This window comes from Hibiscus syriacus, unplaced genomic scaffold, assembly GCF_006381635.1.
Source record: "Hibiscus syriacus cultivar Baekdansim isolate YM2019G1 unplaced genomic scaffold, ASM638163v2 tig00000778_pilon, whole genome shotgun sequence".
Classification (NCBI taxonomy): domain Eukaryota; kingdom Viridiplantae; phylum Streptophyta; class Magnoliopsida; order Malvales; family Malvaceae; genus Hibiscus; species Hibiscus syriacus.
Window position 1 is genome coordinate 2,315,996 of NW_024061825.1, and position 22,509 is coordinate 2,338,504.

At 33.3% G+C, this 22,509-nt stretch overlaps 1 protein-coding gene across 1 annotated transcript; it reads right to left on the minus strand.

Annotated features, from left to right (window-relative positions):
* Positions 1-3,836: 3,836 nt before the first annotated feature.
* LOC120219156 (MLO-like protein 12) lies at positions 3,837-8,916 on the minus strand. Its single transcript, XM_039216031.1, has 16 exons — positions 8,904-8,916; positions 8,445-8,626; positions 7,939-8,301; positions 7,775-7,832; positions 7,540-7,691; positions 7,323-7,439; positions 6,479-6,539; positions 6,279-6,367; positions 6,121-6,195; positions 5,952-6,040; positions 5,809-5,858; positions 5,662-5,702; positions 4,980-5,153; positions 4,852-4,887; positions 4,491-4,619; positions 3,837-4,269 (listed from the first exon to the last, which is right to left on the minus strand). The coding sequence occupies exons 1-16, from the start codon at positions 8,914-8,916 to the stop codon at positions 4,051-4,053; spliced, it is 1,848 nt and encodes a 615-aa protein (XP_039071962.1). The 3' UTR covers positions 3,837-4,050.
* Positions 8,917-22,509: the final 13,593 nt, after the last annotated feature.

Genomic DNA, 22,509 nt, shown 5'->3' on the forward strand with positions numbered 1-22,509 from the left:
AGATCGCCCTGCTGACGATTATGTATCAACTTCTGAGCAAAATTAAGCTACATATTTTTCCACACCAACTAAATTTCAACTTCATTAATAATCTATCTATTCAGAGAACATTAACTGCTTGTATGAGAAATTGATAGGGGAAAGCTTTAATTTCAAATATGGAGCCCCACATTGCTAATTATTTCTAGGCAAAGTGAAGATACCTTGTAATTTCTATCAGGAGAGAGAAATGGGAAAACGTTAGTTTTGGGTTCCATGGTCATGTGATAGCTGATGTGCTACCAGATTCACTGCATCTTTCTAGTTCTTGGTCAATGCCCTTGGAGGAATGCCATTTTTCGAGCAATTCATTAGCAGATAATCACTTATTCACAAACAAACATCGTGTGGGACTAATAATTTTCATTTCCCGTCTCATGAGAAATCCTTTTCGCTCGGTTTAACCCTATCTTCCTCCGGTGATATTTTAGTGATAGGCTCTATTGGAACAGGACGATCCTATTTGATAAAATATCTAGCGAAAAATGTTTTGAAAAAAATTGTGATAAATTAGAAATTTTGAGATATATTTTCTAAGGATAAAGATAGAGATTCAAATAATAAATTTATTAATTCATATTCTACTCCATGAGATCTTTACAACCGTATTTCATATGCTCAAAATGGTTGAATAATGAATGAGAAATTGATGCTCTGTGAAATGTGTTGTGTAAAAAAAGAAGGAGAAACTCATATCCCACATTGATGGGATAACAAGCATGAGAATGGTTTATATCCACGACCAACTTAGTAATTAAATTTTTATTGAGATTGAACCTTGCACGCAAGTGTAGGGATAACCTATGTTTTCTTGATTAGCATATCTTTTTTAATATTCTAAATTAAAAAGAATATTTATGATTTTCGTTTAATTTAAATATTAATATGATATGTCTTGTAGTTCACGAATATATTCGATTTAATGTGATATTAATTGATTACTTTCGAATTTATTCACATCCTCATTAATGACCTTACTTTTCAGAATATATTATTTTCAATTCTCCTCCTATGTGAAACTCTATAAATACCGTATAAACGTAGTATGTTAAACACAACCCAAAACTCTTTTCTTCCTCTAGTTTTCGAAGATAGCCTCATGCAAGATAGTTTGTGATCTCTGTAGTTGTTCTACTATACTGTTATCATCTTGTTATTGTATCTTGTGAGACATACGACTAAAGATCTCGAGCACTAAGGAGTGACCGAAAATATGTCTTAAGGAATTTGCGTAGCTGCATGCCTCAACTACTTTCCATATTGTTATTCTATCAACATTCGAGTTTTTTATTCTAAACGATAGTTTTCATTTGTTAATAACATTTGATTTTTTCTTTTTTGTCTCGGATTGTTATACTTGTAACAAAAAACTCTTATGTTTCTTTCGTTAAAGTATTTTTGAACAGGTTCCTAGATAATAAATACAAGGGTAAACTATATCATTGACCATTCAACTATGTAGTCCTTTTACTTCTGTCATTGATCTTTTAATTTTGTCAATCAGACCACTTAACTATTTTAATGTGTTCAATCAAGCCATTAGACGTTAATGATTGATGAAAATGCTGACGCGACAATTAAAGAAATTGACATAATTATACATGTAGTCTTTAATATTTTTATATTCTATCAATTTGGTCCTAATTTAAATTTAATTTGATAAATTTAATCATCTAATGATATTGTGACACGTGTCACAACACAAATGGAAATTTTTTTTAATTGAGTTATTTTCTTTTCCATCCAATCATATGGTGACATGTGTCACCATTGGATTGGTTGGAAAATTGAGAGTAGAAGTAAAACACCAGAGTGAGGGATGAAGGGAATCAAACCTGGACAAGAATGGATAATAAGCCAACGCCCAAACAACCGAGTTAGAAGCAAATATTTAGTTTCAAAATGCAACATATATATATATATAACATATTGTAATGAAATGAGAAAAAAAAGTTAAGAAAATTGTTGTTTAAGTTAAAAAATAATTTAATGATTATATATGTATATATATATATATATTGTTGTTAAATTTGTCAAATAAATAATTTTAAGTTAAAACATATATATATGAAATTATTAATAAATTTTTTAAAATTGTTACTTAAGTTAAAAAAAATTAATTTGATGACTGTATATATAAATTATTGTTAACTCTGACATATAATTTATTTTTTAAAATAATTTCATAAATATTGTAATATAAATGAATTAATTTATATCCATATAATTATTAGTAAGAAAATTAAAATTATTACTTAAGTTACAAACATAAATTTAATGATTATATATATATATAATTGTTGTTAAATTTATCAAATAATTTTATATATTTGTTAAAAAAATTAAATTTTATATATATATATATATATATATATATATATATATATATATATGAGATTATTACTTCTTTTTAATTTTTTTCCTCATTTATTACGATATCTTATATATTGTATTTTGCATATTTGAAATCAGATTGTGCTCTTAGCTTGTTGGTTTGGGTGTTGTTTTATTATCCAACCTTGCACAGGTTCAATTTCCCTATCCCCACTTGGGGTTTTTTTTCTACTCTCAATTTTCTATCTAATCCGATGGTGACACGTGTCACCATATAATTTGGTGGAAAATAAAATAATTAAATTAAAAAAATACCTTCCATTCGTGTTGGGACAACGTCGCAATATGATTAGAGGATTAAATTTATTAAATTAAATTTAAATTAGGACCAAATTGATAGAATATATAAACATTAAGTACTAAGTGTATAATTATGTCAATTTCTTTAACTGTCACATCATCATTTCCATCGACCAATAACGGCTAGTGGCTTGAATTAACACATTTAAATAGTTAAGTAATCTGATTGACAAAATTGAAAGATCGATGACAAAAGTAAAAGGACTATGAGTTGTCAATGATATAGTTTACCCTAAATACAAATACAATAGTGAGTAATTGCAGCTAGAGGAAGTGATAAATCTTACAAGCTTATGGATTAACTTCAGTTCAAGCCATGATCAATCAGTACCAGCAGCTGAAATACATAATTAAGTTAAAATCTTCACCTTGACCAATAATTTTTTCACTTCTTCTACAGGACTGCTTAAAGATATTTAATCAACAATAATTGTCCATTGAATCCAAGCCTTGTCCAAACTTAAATGTACGAGGCAACTTAGTTTTCAAATCGATAAAGTTATCATAAGTGTTAACTTTATTTACAATTGTACAATCACGAGCAATATTATGTACAACACGATAAATATCATGTACAACACGATATTGATCACTAATAACAATTGCATCTTTTCCGTTAGTAATCCATGTAACAAATTAAATTCTTTTATGCCCTCTAAATTGTTATGCCTATGATTGTCTTGTTCAAAACGAAATTTTCTCATCCTTAGAGGTCATGATTCGTGAGATGATCAATATTCCCGAAACTTTGGCCCCGTCAATAACAAATTAAATTCTTTTATATCACATATTTGTACTCTTCATTATATCTACGTTTATAGCGGATTATTGTTTTTCTCATCCTTAGAGGTAGACAAGGTTGAACTACGTTAATTATTATATCTTGTGTGTTTTATTGTATTGTAAAGGTTAAAGACTAAATTTGTTATTATGTCAATTTTATTAACTACTATGTCATATGTAGTTAATTTTTTTTAAATATTAACTTATAACTTTTGTTAACTCAAGTAATTATTTCGTAACTTTTCAAAATCGAGGAACACAACAAAAATGCCTTGTATTTAAGAGACTGTTGATGTAATTTACCCTTTTTATTTCCGAGGTCAAGAAAATAAAATTCAATCTCTGTTCCGACGTACACATAAAATGCACATACGAGGACAGAAAAAAAGAACGTCAGTATAAGCATGAAAATCTGTCCAAATATTGCTCATAGAAGACACTTTTAGCGACGGTTTTCAAAGTTTTTTCAATATACCTTTCTCACATCAAAAGAATCTCTCTTTTGACAATCTTCTACTTCTCTCCTTGCACCAATTACCCGATGGCAAGGTACTCTGAGTCCGATGGCCGGTCCGATTTTTCACGACCAGCAATATCGAGTCTGAAAGAAGGTGGAGTTCCAAGTGAAGGAGAGGCATCAAATGATGTTGTATTATCTTTTAGTGCAATGTTTTTCCTAGCATTGGCTCTCCACCTCTTCAAACCTTCCACCACTTTTTCTCCAAAGATGGCTTTCTTCATTGATGTTCCCATCTGTTAAAAATTCGGTAAGGGATCATTGATGTACATATTCGAATTTTAAATTTATTTATTTTTGATAGTCTAGGGTGATTATAATATAATATCTCTTCAGAATCTTTCTTAATCATTCGCAAATACAACTGTTCGAATCTTAAATTTATTGAAGGTTACTATCTATGGGTAGTTATGAATTTACTGATGGTGTGTACATGAAAAGCATGCAATATTGTTACCTGAATGACCAAAGCATATAAAGGCAGAGTAACGTATCCACAAAGGATTTGAACCAAAACTCCCACCGCTGGTCTTATCACAATTTCTTCAGTCTTTCTATGGAAACATGATCTTAATCCAAATCTGTACTGCATTTTTTAAGCAAAATTAGAATGAAATAAATAAATAAATAACTGAAATAACAACGTCGACCCATCAAGTGACCTTAGTAATAAAAGGGAATGTTGTTTTTTTCCCTAAAGGTCCTAAATTCGAGTGGTTGTATATGCAGAGTGTGTATGCGTTGTCGATTAGTTAGAAGAATTTTAAACATATACTATCTTGTAATCATTCCAGTTATTAAAAAATAAAACTGCTTACCCAAGTCAATGTGAAGAATGCCAGTTGAAATGAATTCTGCAGACCCAAAATGTGTATGTTAAGTTCTGGTAACTATGGAAAGGGAATACGGTGGAGGGAATTGAAGATGATTATTTTGAAGGGTTGACCTGGAACAGTATCAAGTGCATAAGGTGGAGAAGCAACTTGGGGCGACCAAAACAGAAGAAATGATCACTAGGCTTAACAAGGAAAGTTCCTCTCACAACTTGAGATTTCTCATGGCTTTCCAAACACATCCTTGTGATGATGCCCTGAAGTTGAGTTCCCACCAGCAATAACATCTGTTAAACAAAATGTGTTTAAATGTAGGCCTCTAATGTAAAAATTCATCCCTAAAGAACAATAAAATAATCACTTCAGTATTTTTTTAAGAATTTAGACTCCGATATTTTATTTTGGGTAGAATGTCCCATGATTGGATAAAAATCATTAATTTATCAACGGTCAATACTTATCGTTGACGTGACAAGTTTTATATGTCTAAAGTGATATTGTGGCATGTTCAATGTCATCACTTTGGACACATGACAATATCACGTCATCACTTTGAACATATAATAATATCACATCATCACTTTCGGTATGTGATAAATGACACATCATCACTTTAGGCATATGATATACTACGTGAGCAATCGACCTTCAGTCAACTAAATTAAAAGTGGTTAAAATACTTAAAAATATAAGGATTGAAGTTATTATTTAAACGTTAACACGATTTTTTTATATGCCTTCAATGTATTGTTCTTAATCTACTTATGGATGATCAGTACTATTTGTTTTACTCACCAATAGTGGAATGAAAGGAAGCCAGAGATAACCATAAAAACCTGCAGATTACATCAATAAATGAAAATTTTCGGTATCAGTACCAATGTAATTATAAAACTGCATATATTTTAAGTTAATGTTAAGTATTATCTTTGAGTTGATTACCATGTGCATTCAAGAATATGAAGAACATTGAGAAAATCCAAACCCAGAGGCTGAGAAAAAAAAAAGAACAAAACAAAGGTTAAATGTTATTATCAAATTTCGATGTGGGATAAGCATCATGATTTCATATTAAACACACTAACCTTGTTCCAACTACTACTCCAAAGTCCTTTTCCAAAGCTCTTTCTATGTACTTTTGGAAATCAAAGTAGCTTCCCTCTGAAAAATGTGCCTGAAAAGTCAAAGTCTTTTTGGATTATATCATTCTATCTGTATTTACAAATGTATTTTGAACTAATTTGTATTATTTACCGTGATGAATCCATGTCTAAGAGTGAAGTAGTCAACTTTAGAGACGGATGCATAGAACTGCCGAAGGAAACACGCCTGAAAAAAAAAACATGTCAAGCACATCATATTTAGACGATCGGTTTCGTGGTAGAGGATGATGCTTGAAAAGTTGAACTCACCGGCCAACGAAGAAATTTGTATTCACTCCAGAACCTGAGATGTCGCCTTGCAAATGGTGTTTGATTGATAAGGAGGAACCTCCTAGGATCTACTTAGTGGAGGAAAGTAAGATAGATAGTCATCTATTTAGGCCATTGTAGCTGAAGGATAAGGATGCCATAAATGTTAGGATGCCTCCAAGGACTTTCCAAAAGCTTACCATTTGAGAATTGGTATTCTAATGTTCTTGTTTCAGACTCCCAAGATTCCCATCTCCTCATCTGCCAAATAAAAAAAAGCATAATAACATAAAATATCCTTTATATTTGATTAGTTAATTTGATTCTTATCTTATATTTTTAAGATTATTTTAATTCTCAATATTTTATTTTTGGGAAAAATGACTCATAGTTAGATTGAAACGGTTACTTAACTAATGGTTAACACTGATTACTCATGTGATAAGTCTTATGTATCCTAAATTGATGATGTGACACACCACATGTACGTAAGTGATAACGTAGTGCACGCCACATGTACATAATTGATAATGTGACGCATGCCACATTTACATAAGTGATGGGGTAGCACATGTCCATGTGCATAAGTGATAGTAAGACACATGACACATATAAACAAGTAATGATATAACATATGTCACATCATTATTTTAAAAACATAAAATTTGTCATGTCAATGAAAAACATTAATTGTTGGTTAACGAACATTTTATCCAATCATAAATCATTTGATCTTAAAATAAAATGTTAAGATCAAAATGTTTCATAAAAAATAGAAATCAAAACAACCATTGGGGTGAATTTTGTTAGTATAAAAAAACCCTAAAATGTGAAACCTAAGTTTCATTTCCCCATGTGGCTCTCTCAAGAACCAATAGGAAGTTCACATTATGTGGAAATTTCCCTTTTCTATAGTACTCAATTTCCCTATGCTTTTACAAAAGTCAAAACTGAACACCCAAACCCCATTGATGGCCCAATATAATACTCATAATGAATCAAAAGGTCAAAGAAAAGGGAATTTTTCCTTAAAAAAAGAATCACCTTTGCCATGCCAAGACTAAATGTGAGTACGCACGATAAAGAATGGAAGAAAGCCAGCCCAAATATCAAGTACTGAAGTTCATTCACACCTTCTCTAGACAACAATGAGACCTTCCCCTGCTCGAAAATGGCAGCAAAAAGAATCATTCACAAAAGAGTAAATTTCTTGCAAACTTAACTTCAAAAACATAAGTCTGGAATTTCATCGAACACATACCTGAGCTTCACATTTTGCTTCTTCAGGGCTATCATTTGAAGGATGACTGCAAGGGAGAAAGGTTTCACCTACACTCTTGGGGATGCATACATTTGCAATTGGCTTTTCACTCACAGTTAACAGCAATGAAATGAACCCAAGCTGCAATAATTCTGCAATTATAAAAAGAGGTCATAATTTGCAACTCCAAAAGAATGAAGAAAATGTAAAAAAATGTTTCCATCTATATTCTCACCGGATTTGATCTTGTCAAGAACCTGGATAAGAGATTTCCTTCTTCTCTTATTGAAATACTATCAAAGGGAGAAAAAAATGAAAATAAGAATATATGAAACTAGTGCATGAAAGAAAGAAAAAAGGGTTACTTTCTGCATGGTTAGAACTGTATTGAGTACTGACCTTAGCTAGAAGATGAAATAAGTGTTCGATAAAAATGGAGATAGAAATCAAGACAAAAACAACAGCAGCGACAGCCCATGTTGGAGTTTTTTCAAGTGTTATTGCAGAGCTTGTTTCTGTCATAGCTTTGTTCATGATCTTCGAAAAACCTGGATTGAGAGTGATGAGTTGGTCAGATAAATTATAGAAATTAATAGCAAAGCCTGTGGTGCTAGTCAACGTACAGCGTTTGTCCCGGGGACCAGTGGCCACCGTGTTTCTGTTACCGATTCCACTACGTCTCGGGGTTGGGTGTGAGCAATCAACACTTTTGGAATATCTAACACGGTACTCCCAACAAAAATAATGAACACAATCTTTCCTCTAATTTGAAATGGATATTAGAACATCCATAAAAAAATAATGTTTTTTTTATATAAAATACACTGCTTCAAATTGCTGCATGTGTATATTATTTATTGATATTATTTATCGGTGGTCTTTCAATAGTTTTCATCCTATTTTACAGTGTTTTGAAAACCGGACTGGACTGGCCAGTTCAACCGGTTTAATCGGGAACCGCTGCTTGGTCCGGTCCATTCAACACCGGTTAAACCGCTACTAGTGAACCGGAAGGAACCACTGAACCGACTGCGAACCGTTCGAACCGGACAGGACCGTGAACTGTTAAAACCCGATAGAATCGGCTCTAAAAAAATTAAATCAAACAACGTCGTTTGTTAAACGAGCCGAGTCGAACTCGAGTATTGCTGAGCTCAACTCAAACTCGAAAACTTTAAAGTAAACTCAACTCGACTCAAAAACTCACGAGCTAAAAATTATCAAGTTCAACTCAAACTCAAACTCAAAATATAATATTGAAACTTGAACTCAAAAAGGCTCGAACTCAAAAAAAATTAGAAGCTCGATTGAAGTCTAAAATTCGAGCTTGATTGAAGCGAAAGAATAGTTCGCTCTATGCTCACCAAGAGGCTCCATGATTTTGAATGTCAAATTACCTCTATTATTTATAGAAGTCAGTTGGGATGCTCTTCTATGTTTCTTAGTCACGTGAGATTGTTTTGTTTTCATATTTTTACTCTTTAGACTTTTTTGATGCTCTTCTATGTTTCTTAGCCATGTGGATTTTTTTTTAAAAAATTAAACCAAACGACATCGTTTGTTACGATTTTTTTAGCTCCAAATTTATTTTTTGATTATAGTTATATAATTATATTTATTATTTAATATGTTTTACATTAAATATTATGTTGTAGTTGATTTGAATCATTTTGTTTCACTTGATTTTATGGTTTTTAACTTATATATGTTCTGACTTGCTTTGAATATGTCTTGTGATATAAAAAACTGTTTTTTATTAAATGTTTTTGGTATTTTTATTTAATTTTTTAAATAATTAATTAATTATGAGATCGTCCGGTTCTTCTGACCGGTTCGACTGGTTGATCCAGTGAACCGGTAGCACGACCGATTCACTGACCGGTCCGGTTTTGAAAACCATGCTATTTTGTGATTAGTTTTGACGATGTAGTCAAATCTATTCGTATCTATCTTCTTTTTTATAATATATATTTATATATATATAATATACTTTTAAAATGGTCAAAAATATTCCATTATTAAATTTTTATTGTTTGATTTGGTACTTATGGATGACGTTAATTTCAATTATATTATAAAAATACATGAAATGATGGTTCAAATATTATATTAGATATTTTATCAAAATATATGTACACAGTCAATATTTTAAAAGTACAAGTACACTGTTAGATATCCTATCAAAATACATATATTATATTGGCTATTTTAAAAATATAAATATCATATTACATATTTATGAAAGTGCAAGTATCAGATGTGATATTATTCCTTTTGAAATTAATCAATAATACAAAAGATAGGCTACATGATAGGCTGAGCAACGAAACCGAGAAAATCGAAAAATCGACACGAACCGAGTAAAACGGTTTGGTTCGGATTGACCTTATACGGTTCGGTTTCGGGTTAGTTTAAACATTTAAATTTTTTAATTCGGTTCGGTTCGAATTTTCCATATAGAACCCATTTGTTCCATATTGAACCGAATAAACAATTTAGGTCAGTCCAACCGGTTACCCACTTACCTTTACCTATAAGCGGTAAGCCCAAATGTCCAATTAAATTAAATACAAAAAAAAAACCCAAATGCCGAATAATATTTTCGGTTTATGAAAAACCGTATTACTGAATCGAACTGAAAAAATCGGTTTCACATATTTTGATTTTTTAATCATTCGGTTTCAGTTTCGATTTAAATTTTAAAAAAATCGTTTATTGCGTTTCAATTCAATTTTTAGTAAAAAAGCGAACCGAACCGAACTGAATACACCCGTACTACATGATAAACATAATTAACTAGCTAACTATATATTGTCACATCAACACGTTAATTACTACCGGAGAATTGACACTCATTAACATAGTCTGTTGTCTATATAGAACTTCACTTAAAATATTTGTAAGGGTAAATTACTCGCTTACATTGAACTATATTATTTTTCCTATTTCATTCATCGTACTTTCAATTTTTTCAATTTACTCACTGGATTTTATATATTGAATATTTTTTTGGTTACTCCATTGTGTTTTTTCTCTGACTCTGTGATGATGTGTTAGTTTTTTATTAGTTTTTAACCCATTAATATTTTATTAATATTATTTTTATATATTTTTATTATTCCCCTTAGTGCTAAAACTAAAACGTGAGAGAAGAGTGATGGAATTAAATTTCTCCTTTATTTCCTTTCAACCCCAATTAAAAAATTATATCCCTACAATAACCAACAAATAAACTATTAAAAGTACACCAATTCAGTTTCACTGTCTTTTTTCATCCTTTCATAAAACCTCAAGCCTCCTCAAAATTCTCATTTTCAAATACTCATTTAATCAAAGAGAAACAGTGATGGAGCTTTGGATTTGAGAAAATAAAATGTTTTGGGGTTAAGGGTATATTACTTTTTAAATATTTTCTTTTTACTTGTATTTTAATGATTATTTTGAAGATTAAAAATATTTATTTAATCCACTTCATAATGCCGTTAAAAAGTTAACGGTGGAGTGACTAAAAAAATTGAATGCATAAAGTTCAGTGAGTAAATTGAAATAATTGAAAGTACGATGGGTGAAATATGAGAGAGAGTAAAGTTTAGTGAGTAGTGTATAATTTATCATATTTGTAAACTTTTAAATAAGTGACTAAAAAAATTGAATGCATAAAGTTCAGTGAGTAAATTGAAACAATTAAAAGTACGACGGGTGAAATATGAGAGAGAGTAAAGTTTAGTGAGTAAGTGTATATAATTTATCATATTTGTAAACTTTTAAATAATATTTTAGTTAAGATATTGACGAGTCTAAAAATATTTTTGTAAACAGACACACATATATATTAGAAATATAAAATTTTTGTATGAGTAGACACAAATAAAATTTTAGTACAAACACAGTCAATAAAATGAATTATTATTCGAAGAAAATTCGGATCCGCCATTGAGATGAGATGTTATTCTGTTTAAGATTTATTTAAGATTTATTTAATTCATTTATGAGAGATATTTCCTCGCCTTAATAATAAAACAGTAAAGTATACAAATGATCTCTCAATTATAGGGCATTGTTTTGTGAGTATTAAGACTATTAAAAGTTACAAAATGATCACCTGATTATTCATATATTCTAAACTTGTCCCTTTTTTTTTGTTAAAATTTTGATGATAATTTGAGCTAGACGTTAACTTGTTGATATATATATGAGTCATTTGAGATTTTGAGATCAGATTTTAAAATATCACAGTTAACATGTTAACGTATAACTCAGATCGTTGTGAAATTTTTAATAAAAATGACAAGTTTGGAACATATGAATGGTCACCCCATTTTCTAACTTTTAATAGTCGAAAAACTCAGTAGAGTAATGTCCTATAATTAAGGGATAATTTCTAACTTTTAATAGTTACGAGTCAATAAAATAACGCCTTATAATCGACGGGGAATTCAAATACCGTGTTCTTTTTCATCATTATCATTTTTATGGAGACCATTTTAGGTACATATATTTGTATGTGTATAACATATTATATTTGTTGACGGTAATATTTGATTAAATAATTTATTCTTTTTAATTTGGATGAAAAATCATAACCGACGATTTATAATAGTGTTGTGTATAGTCAGTGTAGTCTAAATTTTAAGATTTAACAAAAATAAATTAAGAAGGATGACGATAATTATTCGAAGACGGACAAACCACATGAATGTGATTATCTAACAATGAATTTGACTTAAAAATTTATTCAAGTGTATCATAGGTTATTTCAAGAACATGCCATTAGATAAATGATTTAATATGACACTCGTGGTTATCGATTCCTCGGGCTTGGGCACCCAATCAACAACCCTAATTTGAGTCATTGAAAGAGAAAAATAAAAATAATTTTGTAAAATTAGTTTTTTCTTTCTCAAGATCATCGATTTTCTTTTGACGATCCTTATGAACTTTGGAAAGAAAAATTTACAAGCATAAATTTTTTTCTCAAAATTATTTAATTTTTCTTGCAAATCAATAATTTTTCTTTCAAGTTCATTGTTAGTCATAAAAAGTGAGTCATTTTCAATTTTTAATGTATCTTTTTTTTGTTTTTTTGGAATTATGACTTCACATTCTAACACTAATTCATCATATACATCTTGCAACTCATCAAATGTATATGGATTTGAATTGGATGAGTTAGAGAATACTTTTGAATCTTCTTGGATTGTTATAAGGCAAATGTTGGCTACTTCATCATCGGTGGTGTCTTTATCACTTCATGTAGTCACAAAAATCTTCCTTTTTTGGCCTATTTGATCCCTTCTTCTCCAAACGTGGATAATCGTACTTGACATGTCCTGGTTTTTTTATAATTATAGCATATGGTGGGATTTTTCTTTAATTCATGCTTCACATCTTTTCTTTTTGATGTCATGAATCATTTGTATCATTTGAAGAGCTTGGTAATATATTTTTCTTCATTCACCTCTTTACTAAAATCTTCTTCAACGTCATTAGTGGACTTAAAGGCAATGCTAACATCATTTTTCTTCTTTGTTTTCTTCTTTTCTTCTTCCTTCTTCTCTTACTCTTCTTCTTACTTTATCATCAATTCATATGTAAGCAAAGAGCCAATGAACTCATCTATAGTAAGGGTCTTTAGGTTCTTTGATTCAACTATGATGGTCTTCTTGGATTGTAATGATTTAGGAAGATAATATATCATCTTCCTAACTAGCTTGTCATTTGAGATGATCTCTCCAAACCCTTTGAGGTCATTAACAATAACCGAAAATCTATTTATCATGGATTTGATATCTTTATCCGATTTCATCTTACAGTTTTCATAATTGTGATTGAGAAGACTAATCTTAGTTTCTCTTACCCCATTTGTTCCTTTATGTATAACTTCTAGCTTATCTCAAATTTCATAGGCGTTAAAGCAAGATAATACTCTATCATATTCATCGGAGCCAAGTGCACAAAATAGAATGTGTATGGCTTTAGCATTGTGTTGGAACATTCTCTTCTCATCTTCACTTCATTTCTCTTGTTGGAGCAGAATGTCTTTTCATCATAATGCTTCATGCTCCCAAATCATTTGGCTGAATGAAAAACTTCATCATATTCTTTCAATATGCATAGTCTTTTTTTATTAATCCGAGGTAAGTACAAGACAATATCTGTTCAAAGATTTAATAGGCATAGTTGGTTTCATTGAAATAAGGTGGTTTGTTGACCGATTGTGAATCTTTAATGTAGTAAGAGCTGAAGGTTGAAGTCATCTTTAACGGTTGATTGACGAAATTGATCAAGATTGCCTAGGAAATTCTCAAAGTTATTAAACAGACGATTGAGACCTGTTTTTATACCAATTGTTTGGATCAAATCAGTCAACCGTAATATGCCAAGAGAGGGGTGAATTGGCCTTTTAAAAATGGTGTATGAAAGCAAACGAAAAATAAAGCTTTACACAATGATTTAGAGTGGTTTGACTTTATCAAGCAAAATCTGCATCCATTACCTTAGCATCTACAATGCGATTTCTTAAATCCACTAGATTTGCTAACCTTAAAGGACAAAATGTAACCTTATAACAATATACAAGGTTTATACCCCAAAATCTTATTTACACTCTTTCCACAAGAGGAATTACAAATGAAGGAAACAAAGAAAATATAACTATTTTGATGTTGGTATGATCTTTCAATAATCATTGGTAGTTGATTAGAACCATTAAAATTATTAACTTTGAGCATTAAATGCTCACTTACAACTTTGGTATTGTAACACCCCTAACCCATACCCGACCCGGATATGAGTTAGAGATACTACATTGACTTTAAAACACAACTCTTAATAAATAATAGTAAAATATTTGATCTTATATTAAGAAAATACCATAATATACATACTGTAATATAAGTTTACCAAAATATTCAGAGCATACACAACTTAACCCTTTAATTACATGCCAACTGTCATTTACATAACAAAATGACCTACTGATTAAGTTGCTTCTGATCTGATGGTTGCAGGAGTAATACTGTCAAGCTGCTTCACCTGTCTCGTCTAAATTCCTCGGATCCTACGTGTGAAACACTCACACGCTAAGTCATCGACTTAGTGAGGCATTAATAATAACAAGGCAATGTAATGTAATGAAAATGTCAGGATCATATGAGATGAGATGCAAACATGTACTTAATCAATGTAGTATACTTCATCAATATCCATACCTGTAAGCGTAGGACTGTAACATTCATTATTCTGTATTAATAAGTTTATTGGCCCATGATAGCATATTGAGAACCTAAGGTATTTGAGTAATGTGAGGTTGTGCACTATGCTGTCACCACAGCTCGTATAAATGCACCGAAGTGCCCCGTAGAATTGCACCGAAGTGCCCGTAGAATTGCACCGAAGTGCCCGTAGAATTATGTCCATAAGGACCACGTAGAATTCCTTAAGAATCATATACATATACTATGGATCAAGTATGTGTCTTTCAAGACTTCACACAGGTTCCAAAGGATATACATATGTCCTAAAGAACCGAGTATACCCTCTACCCTTGGCATGCCAACTATACCTATAGTTCTCATCTACATAACATGGGCTTATACATTTCCCGTAGTTCATATCGCGTAGACATAGTATTTCCATACCTTTAACACATAGGCATATCATTTACATACCTTTATCACATAGTGCATATAACTTTTTCTGCATATTCATGTCATGTAATACATATAATATGAATTCATGTCATGTAATACATTTAATACAATTCATGTCATGTATCATAATATGGAATGTAATCATATGTCAAAATATGGAATCTAGACTTATCACAAGTCTAGAACTGAATATACTACTATATTCATGCTATGCATATGCACTCACCTATACTTCTTTGCCTTTTCCTCGATCGATCCTACTTGTAGATTGTTCCCGAACTCGAGTAGGCTCGGTATCTACATAAACATAATTTTTAAGATGATCATCAGATGTCTATGTCTTGCAATTAAGCTTTAATAGCTTACTAATTTAAAGAATTTATAGCTTAGTCTTGCTTTCTTTTCTTTCTTCTTCTTTTTCTCATGGGGGAATCGGTTCCCCCCTGGGGGTATCGATTCCCCTCAAGCAATCTGGAATTTCATATACGATGAGGGGGTATCGGTTCCCCCCCTGGGGGTACCGATTCCCCTCTAGCAATCTGGAAATTCATTTCGTTGAGGGGTATCGGTTCCCCTTGAATGGGTACCGATTCCCTAACCCAGAAATCCTAATTTGAGCTCGGAAATCATCCCATTTCAGCTCAAACATACATATTTCAATCCCTTTACTACTCTTAGCTCTCATACATTACTTAAACTAATTATTATCCATTAAATACCTCTAAAACCTAGAAATCCAATTCTCCATGTAGAATTTAAGAATCCAACCCAAATTCCAATATGTTCTAATTTGAATTCTAACCCCTCATACTTCTTAATTAGCTTATTGACAAGTCAAAAATCTGATTCAAACATCAAAAACTCATCCATATCAAAATTTCATCTAAAAACTCATTTTCCAAATCTATCTCTAAAACACTAATCTTGTTGTTTTAATGTCATATAAGCTTTCCTTTAGCTTATATAACATACAAACTTTCATTTCCAATCTTAACAATCAAAGAAACTACCAAGTTCAGTTTCTTACCTTTAATTGCAAGCCACACGTTGAGAGAAGGAAGAGAAGAAAATGAGGAAGAAGGAAGAAGAAATGGGAGGTTCTGGAACCTAAAATCACACGTGGTTCTCATATACCCCATAACATTTTATTTTAATTAGAAATTCCTTGCAAATGACCATTTGGTCCTTACCCCATCTCATATTTACTAACCATACTATTTAAACTATATAATTATTCTACTTTAATCACCAAATGTTAAAACTTTGCAAATTAATCACTAACCCGACATGGAGGATGTTACAAATCTCTCCCCCTTAAGAAAAATTCGTCCTCGAATTTTTCATTGCACGAACAAATGAGGGTATTGATGTCGCATATCCTCTTCACGCTCCCACGTTGCTTCTTCTACTCTGTGATTTCTCCACAATACTTTGACCAAAGGAATAATCTTGTTCCTCAATTGCTTAACTTCATGTGCTAAAATTTGAATCGGTTCTTCCTCATAAGTCAAGTCAGGACGAACCTCAATCTCTTCTGGTGTCACGATATGAGAAGGGTCAGATCTATATCTTCGAAGCATTGAAACGTGAAAAACATCATGTATCTTTTCCATCTCATGTGGTAAAGTTAGCTGATATGCTACAGTTCCTACTCTCTTTACAATCTCATATGGTCCAATAAACCGAGGACTCAATTTTCCTTTCCGACCAAATCTCAACACCTTCTTCCATGGAGACTCTTTTAAAAACACCTTATCTCCAACTTGAAATTCAATTTCTTTCCTTTTAAGATCAGAATAGGACTTTTGCCGATCAGAGGCCACTTTGAGGTTATGCTGAATTTCTCGAACTTTCTGTTCTACATCTTGAATTAAATCCGGACCAAGAACACTTCGGTCTTTGAGTTCATACCAATTTAATGGAGTACGACATTTTCTTCCATATAATGCTTCATATGGGGCCATCTTTATACTAGACTGATAACTATTGTTGTAAGCGAACTCTGCCAGCGGTAAATACTTTTCCCATGATCCTTTAAATTCCATTACGCATGCTCTCAACATATCTTCCAATATCTGAATAGTTCTCTCTGATTGCCCATCAGTCTGAGGATGAAAAGCTGTACTAAAGTTTAAACGAGTCCCCAACGCTCCATGCAAAGATTTCCAGAATCTAGAAGTGAATCGAGGGTCCCGATCAGAGACTATGGAAACAGGTACTCCATGCAATCTAATAACTTCTCTAATATACAGCTCTGCATACTTTTCCATAGAGAAATCCGTTCTAACAGGGAGGAAATGCGCTGACTTAGTTAATCGATCAACAATTACCCAGATTGATTCTCTTTTGTTCGGAGTCAAGGGTAACCCCGAAACAAAATCCATCGTAACATTTTCCCATTTCCATTGAGGAATGAACAGCGGTTGCAATAATCCTGATGGAACTTGATGCTCGGCTTTGACTTGTTGACATATCAAACACTTAGACACAAATTCTGTGATGCTTCGCTTCATCCCTGACCACCAAAATCGATCCTTCAAATCCATATACATCTTGGTTCCACCCGGGTGCATCGTTAACGGACTGCAATGAGCCTCTGTTAATATTTCTTTCTTCAAGTCGTCATTGTCGAGTATTACAATTCTTCCTTTACAATATAGATTTCCATCTGACTTAATCTCAAAGTCTTTAATCTCTTTGTTCTTTACTTGCTCAATTCTTTTCAAACACATTTCATCTTTACCTTGCAATTCTCATATTCGTTCCAACCATGCTGGTTTAAGGGTTAATTCTGCACAAAGACCACCATCTCTCGTTAAAGATAATCTTGCATCCATAGCTCGTAAAGCTGCAAACGTCTTTCTACTCAGAGCATCTGCTACCACATTAGCCTTTCCGGGATGATAGTCAATTATCACATCATAATCCTTTAAGAACTCTACCCATCTACGTTGCCTCAAATTCAATTCTTTTTGAGTCATCAGGTACTTCAGGCTCTTATGATCCGTATATAAGTAACAACGCTCCCCATAAAGATAATGACGCCAAATCCTGAGAGCGAATACTACAGCAGCCATTTCTAGATCATGTGTGGGGTAATTCCTTTCATGTGGTTTCAACTGTCTCGATGCGTACGCTACCACTTTTCCTTCTTGCATTAGTACACACCCCAACCCGTTATGGGATGCGTCACTGTATACTACAAAATTCTTGCCAGATTCCAGTTGAACCAATATCGGAGTTTCCGTCAGAATTCTCTTTAAAGCTTCGAAGCTTTCTTGACATTCAGAAGTCCAAACAAATGGTACGTTCTTTCTCATTAGCTTTGTTAGAGGCAGCACAATCATCGAAAAATTCTTAACGAATCTTCGATAGTAACCGGTAAGTCCCAGAAAACTCCGAACTTCAGACACATTCTTAGGAACTTCCCAATCCATTATAGCTTTAACTTTCTGAGGGTCTACTCTAATCCCAACTGCCGAGATCACATGCCCCAGGAAAATTACTTCCTTTAACCAGAACTCACATTTGGACAATTTGGCATACAACTTTTTATCTCTCAAAATTTGCAAGACGATCCTCAGATGTGTGCTATGCTCTTCATGGGATTTCAAGTACACCAGTATGTCATCAATAAAGACAACAACAAACTGGTCCAAGTAAGGCTGAAAAATCCTGTTCATAAGATCCATGAAAGCAGCAGGTGCATTCGTTACTCCGAATGGCATTACGATGAATTCATAATGACCATATCTCGTTCTGAAAGCTGTCTTCGGAATATCTTTCTCCTGGATCTTCAATTGATGATAACCCGAACGTAGATCAATCTTCAAAAATACCGAAGCTCCTTTTAGTTGATCAAACAAATCATCAATGCGCGGAAGGGGATACTTGTTCTTGATGGTCACCTTATTGAGCTGCCGATAGTCAATGCAAAGACGCATTGATCCATCCTTCTTTTTAACAAATAACACCGGAGCTCCCCAAGGCGATACAATTGGTCGGATAAATCCCTTCTCTAGCAATTCTTGTAATTGATTCTTTAACTCTTGCAATTCTTTCGGAGCCATTCGATAAGGTGCCATTGCTATCGGAGCTGTTCCCGGCATTATTTCTATTTGGAATTCTACCTCCCTATCCTGAGGTAATCCTGGCAATTCAGCAGGGAAAACATCAGGGAACTCTCGAACTATTGTAATTTCCTCTAACCTTTTCTCTTGAGCTCTTGAATCAATCACATTTGTAAGGAAACCCTGACATCCTTGTAGCAATAATTTCTTGGCAGACATCACTGATATTACATTTTCTAAAGGATTAAACTTTTAACTGCTCACACTTATCTCTATTCCGTCTGGACTTTTCAGAGTTACCTTTTTCAATCTGCAACTAACATCTCCATAATACCGGAACAACCAATCCATTCCCAGAATCACTTCAAACTCGTCAAAGGGTAATTCCATCAGATTAGCAGGGAATTCAATTCCCTGAATCTTTATGGGACACCCCTTACAAACTTTATTCACCCTGGCACTTTGGCCTAACGGAGTCGTTACTATAATCTCATTACTCGTAGCTTCTAAGGGAAATCCCAACTCCTTTACTAACTTACTTGTAATATAAGAATAATTAGAACCCGGATCAATCAGTACCATACAACTGAAAAGTACCTGCTATAATATCAGGGTCATCACGGTCTTCACTTGTCTTTAGGTTGTATACTCGAGCAGTGGATCGAACTTCAGGTTGAGCAGAGAATTCAGACGGGTTCCTTCCTCTGCCTCTTCCTCGTCCTTTTTGTGAGAAAGAACCAGCTCTTCCAGATGGTGCCGGCTCACCAACAATCAAGGGACAATCCCGGACAAAATGTCCGGCCTCTCCACATCGAAAACAAGTCCCAGCTGCCATACGACAATCCCCATAATGGTTTTTCCCGCAGTGCTCACACTGTTTCCTTTGACCCGGAGTAGATCTCCCAGCACCAGATTCCACTGACTGCGTCTGTCTAGTTCTTGCCTGACTTGCTCCCCTAGCAGACGATGCAACTGATTCTGATCTAGTTTGTGATCGAAATCCCGAGTCTCTTCCCCTTTTTGTTGGTGTTGAACCAGAATAAGTAGTCGTCCTCTTTGATGTCTGAACTCTCGAGTCCCCAAATCTTTCATTCTGAACCCTTTCAAGAGCTTTTGCACGATTGATCACCTCCTGGAACGAGGACAAGTTTAATACTATCAACATTTCTTTAAGTCTAGGGCGCAAGCCCTCCACGAACCACTCGCAAGCATCTTTTTCAGTAGGCACAAGTTCAGCTGCAAACCTGCTCAGCTTATTAAACTCACATTCGTACTCATATACAGAGCGGCTCATCTGCTTCAAATTCATAAACTCCTACTTCATTTGTCGGATAAACTGATCTCCAATATACTTGCTTTTAAATTCTTCTAAAAACAAAGACCAAGTCAACTGGTCGGTTGACATCCTCATGGTGACGTTCGTCCACCAAATCCTAGCCTGACCCCTTAATAAAGACACAGCTCCATCTAATTTCTCCACTTCGGAACAGTGGAGACCATCTGACATGATTTTTAAATCATTCAACCAAAGATCCGCTGACACCGGACCTTCCTCAGCTTCTCCCTTAAATTCGGGAGCTCCTAAACTTCTCAACTCTTTTGCTACATTAATTCTTGGAGTTAGTGGAACAGGAGGTTGAAGACGCGTCAGAATAGCGTCTAACGTTCTGAAGAACGTATCTTGATCTTGTACAGGCACTCCTTGAGATGCCTGTTCTTCACCTTGCCTGGCCAGGGCAGGTGAATTACTGCTTTCAGCATGCCTATCTTCTCCCGCTTCACTTCGGGAGCTATTATGTCCGGACATCTAATAAGAATAAACACATTATCCTATTAGCAAAACAGCATACTCATACTATACCAGATCAGAAGTTCTCGCTATTAGTTGGCATGTATTCCATTTAAAGACTCCATAGACTCTGGTTTATGCCTAGAATCGGCTAAACCATAGATCTGATACCATTAAATGTAACACCCCTAACCCATACTCGACCCGGATATGAGTCAGAGATACTACATTGACTTTAAAACACAACTCTTAATAAATAATAGTAAAATATTTGATCTTATATTAAGAAAATACCATAATATACATACTGTAATATAAGTTTACCAAAATATTCAGAGCATACACAACTTAACCCTTTAATTACATGCCAACTGTCATTTACATAACAAAATGACCTACTGATTAAGTTGCTTCTGATCTGATGGTTGCAGGAGTAATACTGTCAAGCTGCTTCACCTGTCTCGTCTAAATTCCTCGGATCCTACGTGTGAAACACTCACACGCTAAGTCATCGACTTAGTGAGGCATTAATAATAACAAGGCAATGTAATGTAATGAAAATGTCAGGATCATATGAGATGAGATGCAAACATGTACTTAATCAATGTAGTATACTTCATCAATATCCATACCTGTAAGCGTAGGACTGTAACATTCATTATTCTGTATTAATAAGTTTATTGGCCCATGATAGCATATTGAGAACCTAAGGTATTTGAGTAATATGAGGTTGTGCACTATGCTGTCACCACAGCTCGTATAAATGCACCGAAGTGCCCCGTAGAATTGCACCGAAGTGCCCGTAGAATTGCACCGAAGTGCCCGTAGAATTATGTCCATAAGGACCACGTAGAATTCCTTAAGAATCATATACATATACTATGGATCAAGTATGTGTCTTTCAAGACTTCACACAGGTTCCAAAGGATATACATATGTCCTAAAGAACCGAGTATACCCTCTACCCTTGGCATGCCAACTATACCTATAGTTATCATCTACATAACATGGGCTTATACATTTCCTGTAGTTCATATCGCGTAGACATAGTATTTCCATACCTTTAACACATAGGCATATCATTTACATACCTTTATCACATAGTGCATATAACTTTTTCTGCATATTCATGTCATGTAATACATATAATATGAATTCATGTCATGTAATACATTTAATACAATTCATGTCATGTATCATAATATGGAATGTAATCATATGTCAAAATATGGAATCTAGACTTATCACAAGTCTAGAACTGAATATACTACTATATTCATGCTATGCATATGCACTCACCTATACTTCTTTGCCTTTTCCTCGATCGATCCTACTTGTAGATTGTTCCCGAACTCGAGTAGGCTCGGTATCTACATAAACATAATTTTTAAGATGATCATCAGATGTCTATGTCTTGCAATTAAGCTTTAATAGCTTACTAATTTAAAGAATTTATAGC

Bases quoted from the DNA above. Each gene is read 5' to 3' on its own strand.
- LOC120219156 (XM_039216031.1), bottom strand. The intron at 6,368-6,478 runs GTAAGCTTTTGG...TCCACTAAGTAG, and splicing joins AGAATACCAATTCTCAAATG to ATCCTAGGAGGTTCCTCCTT. The intron at 4,270-4,490 runs GTAACAATATTG...AATTTTTAACAG, and splicing joins TATATGCTTTGGTCATTCAG to ATGGGAACATCAATGAAGAA.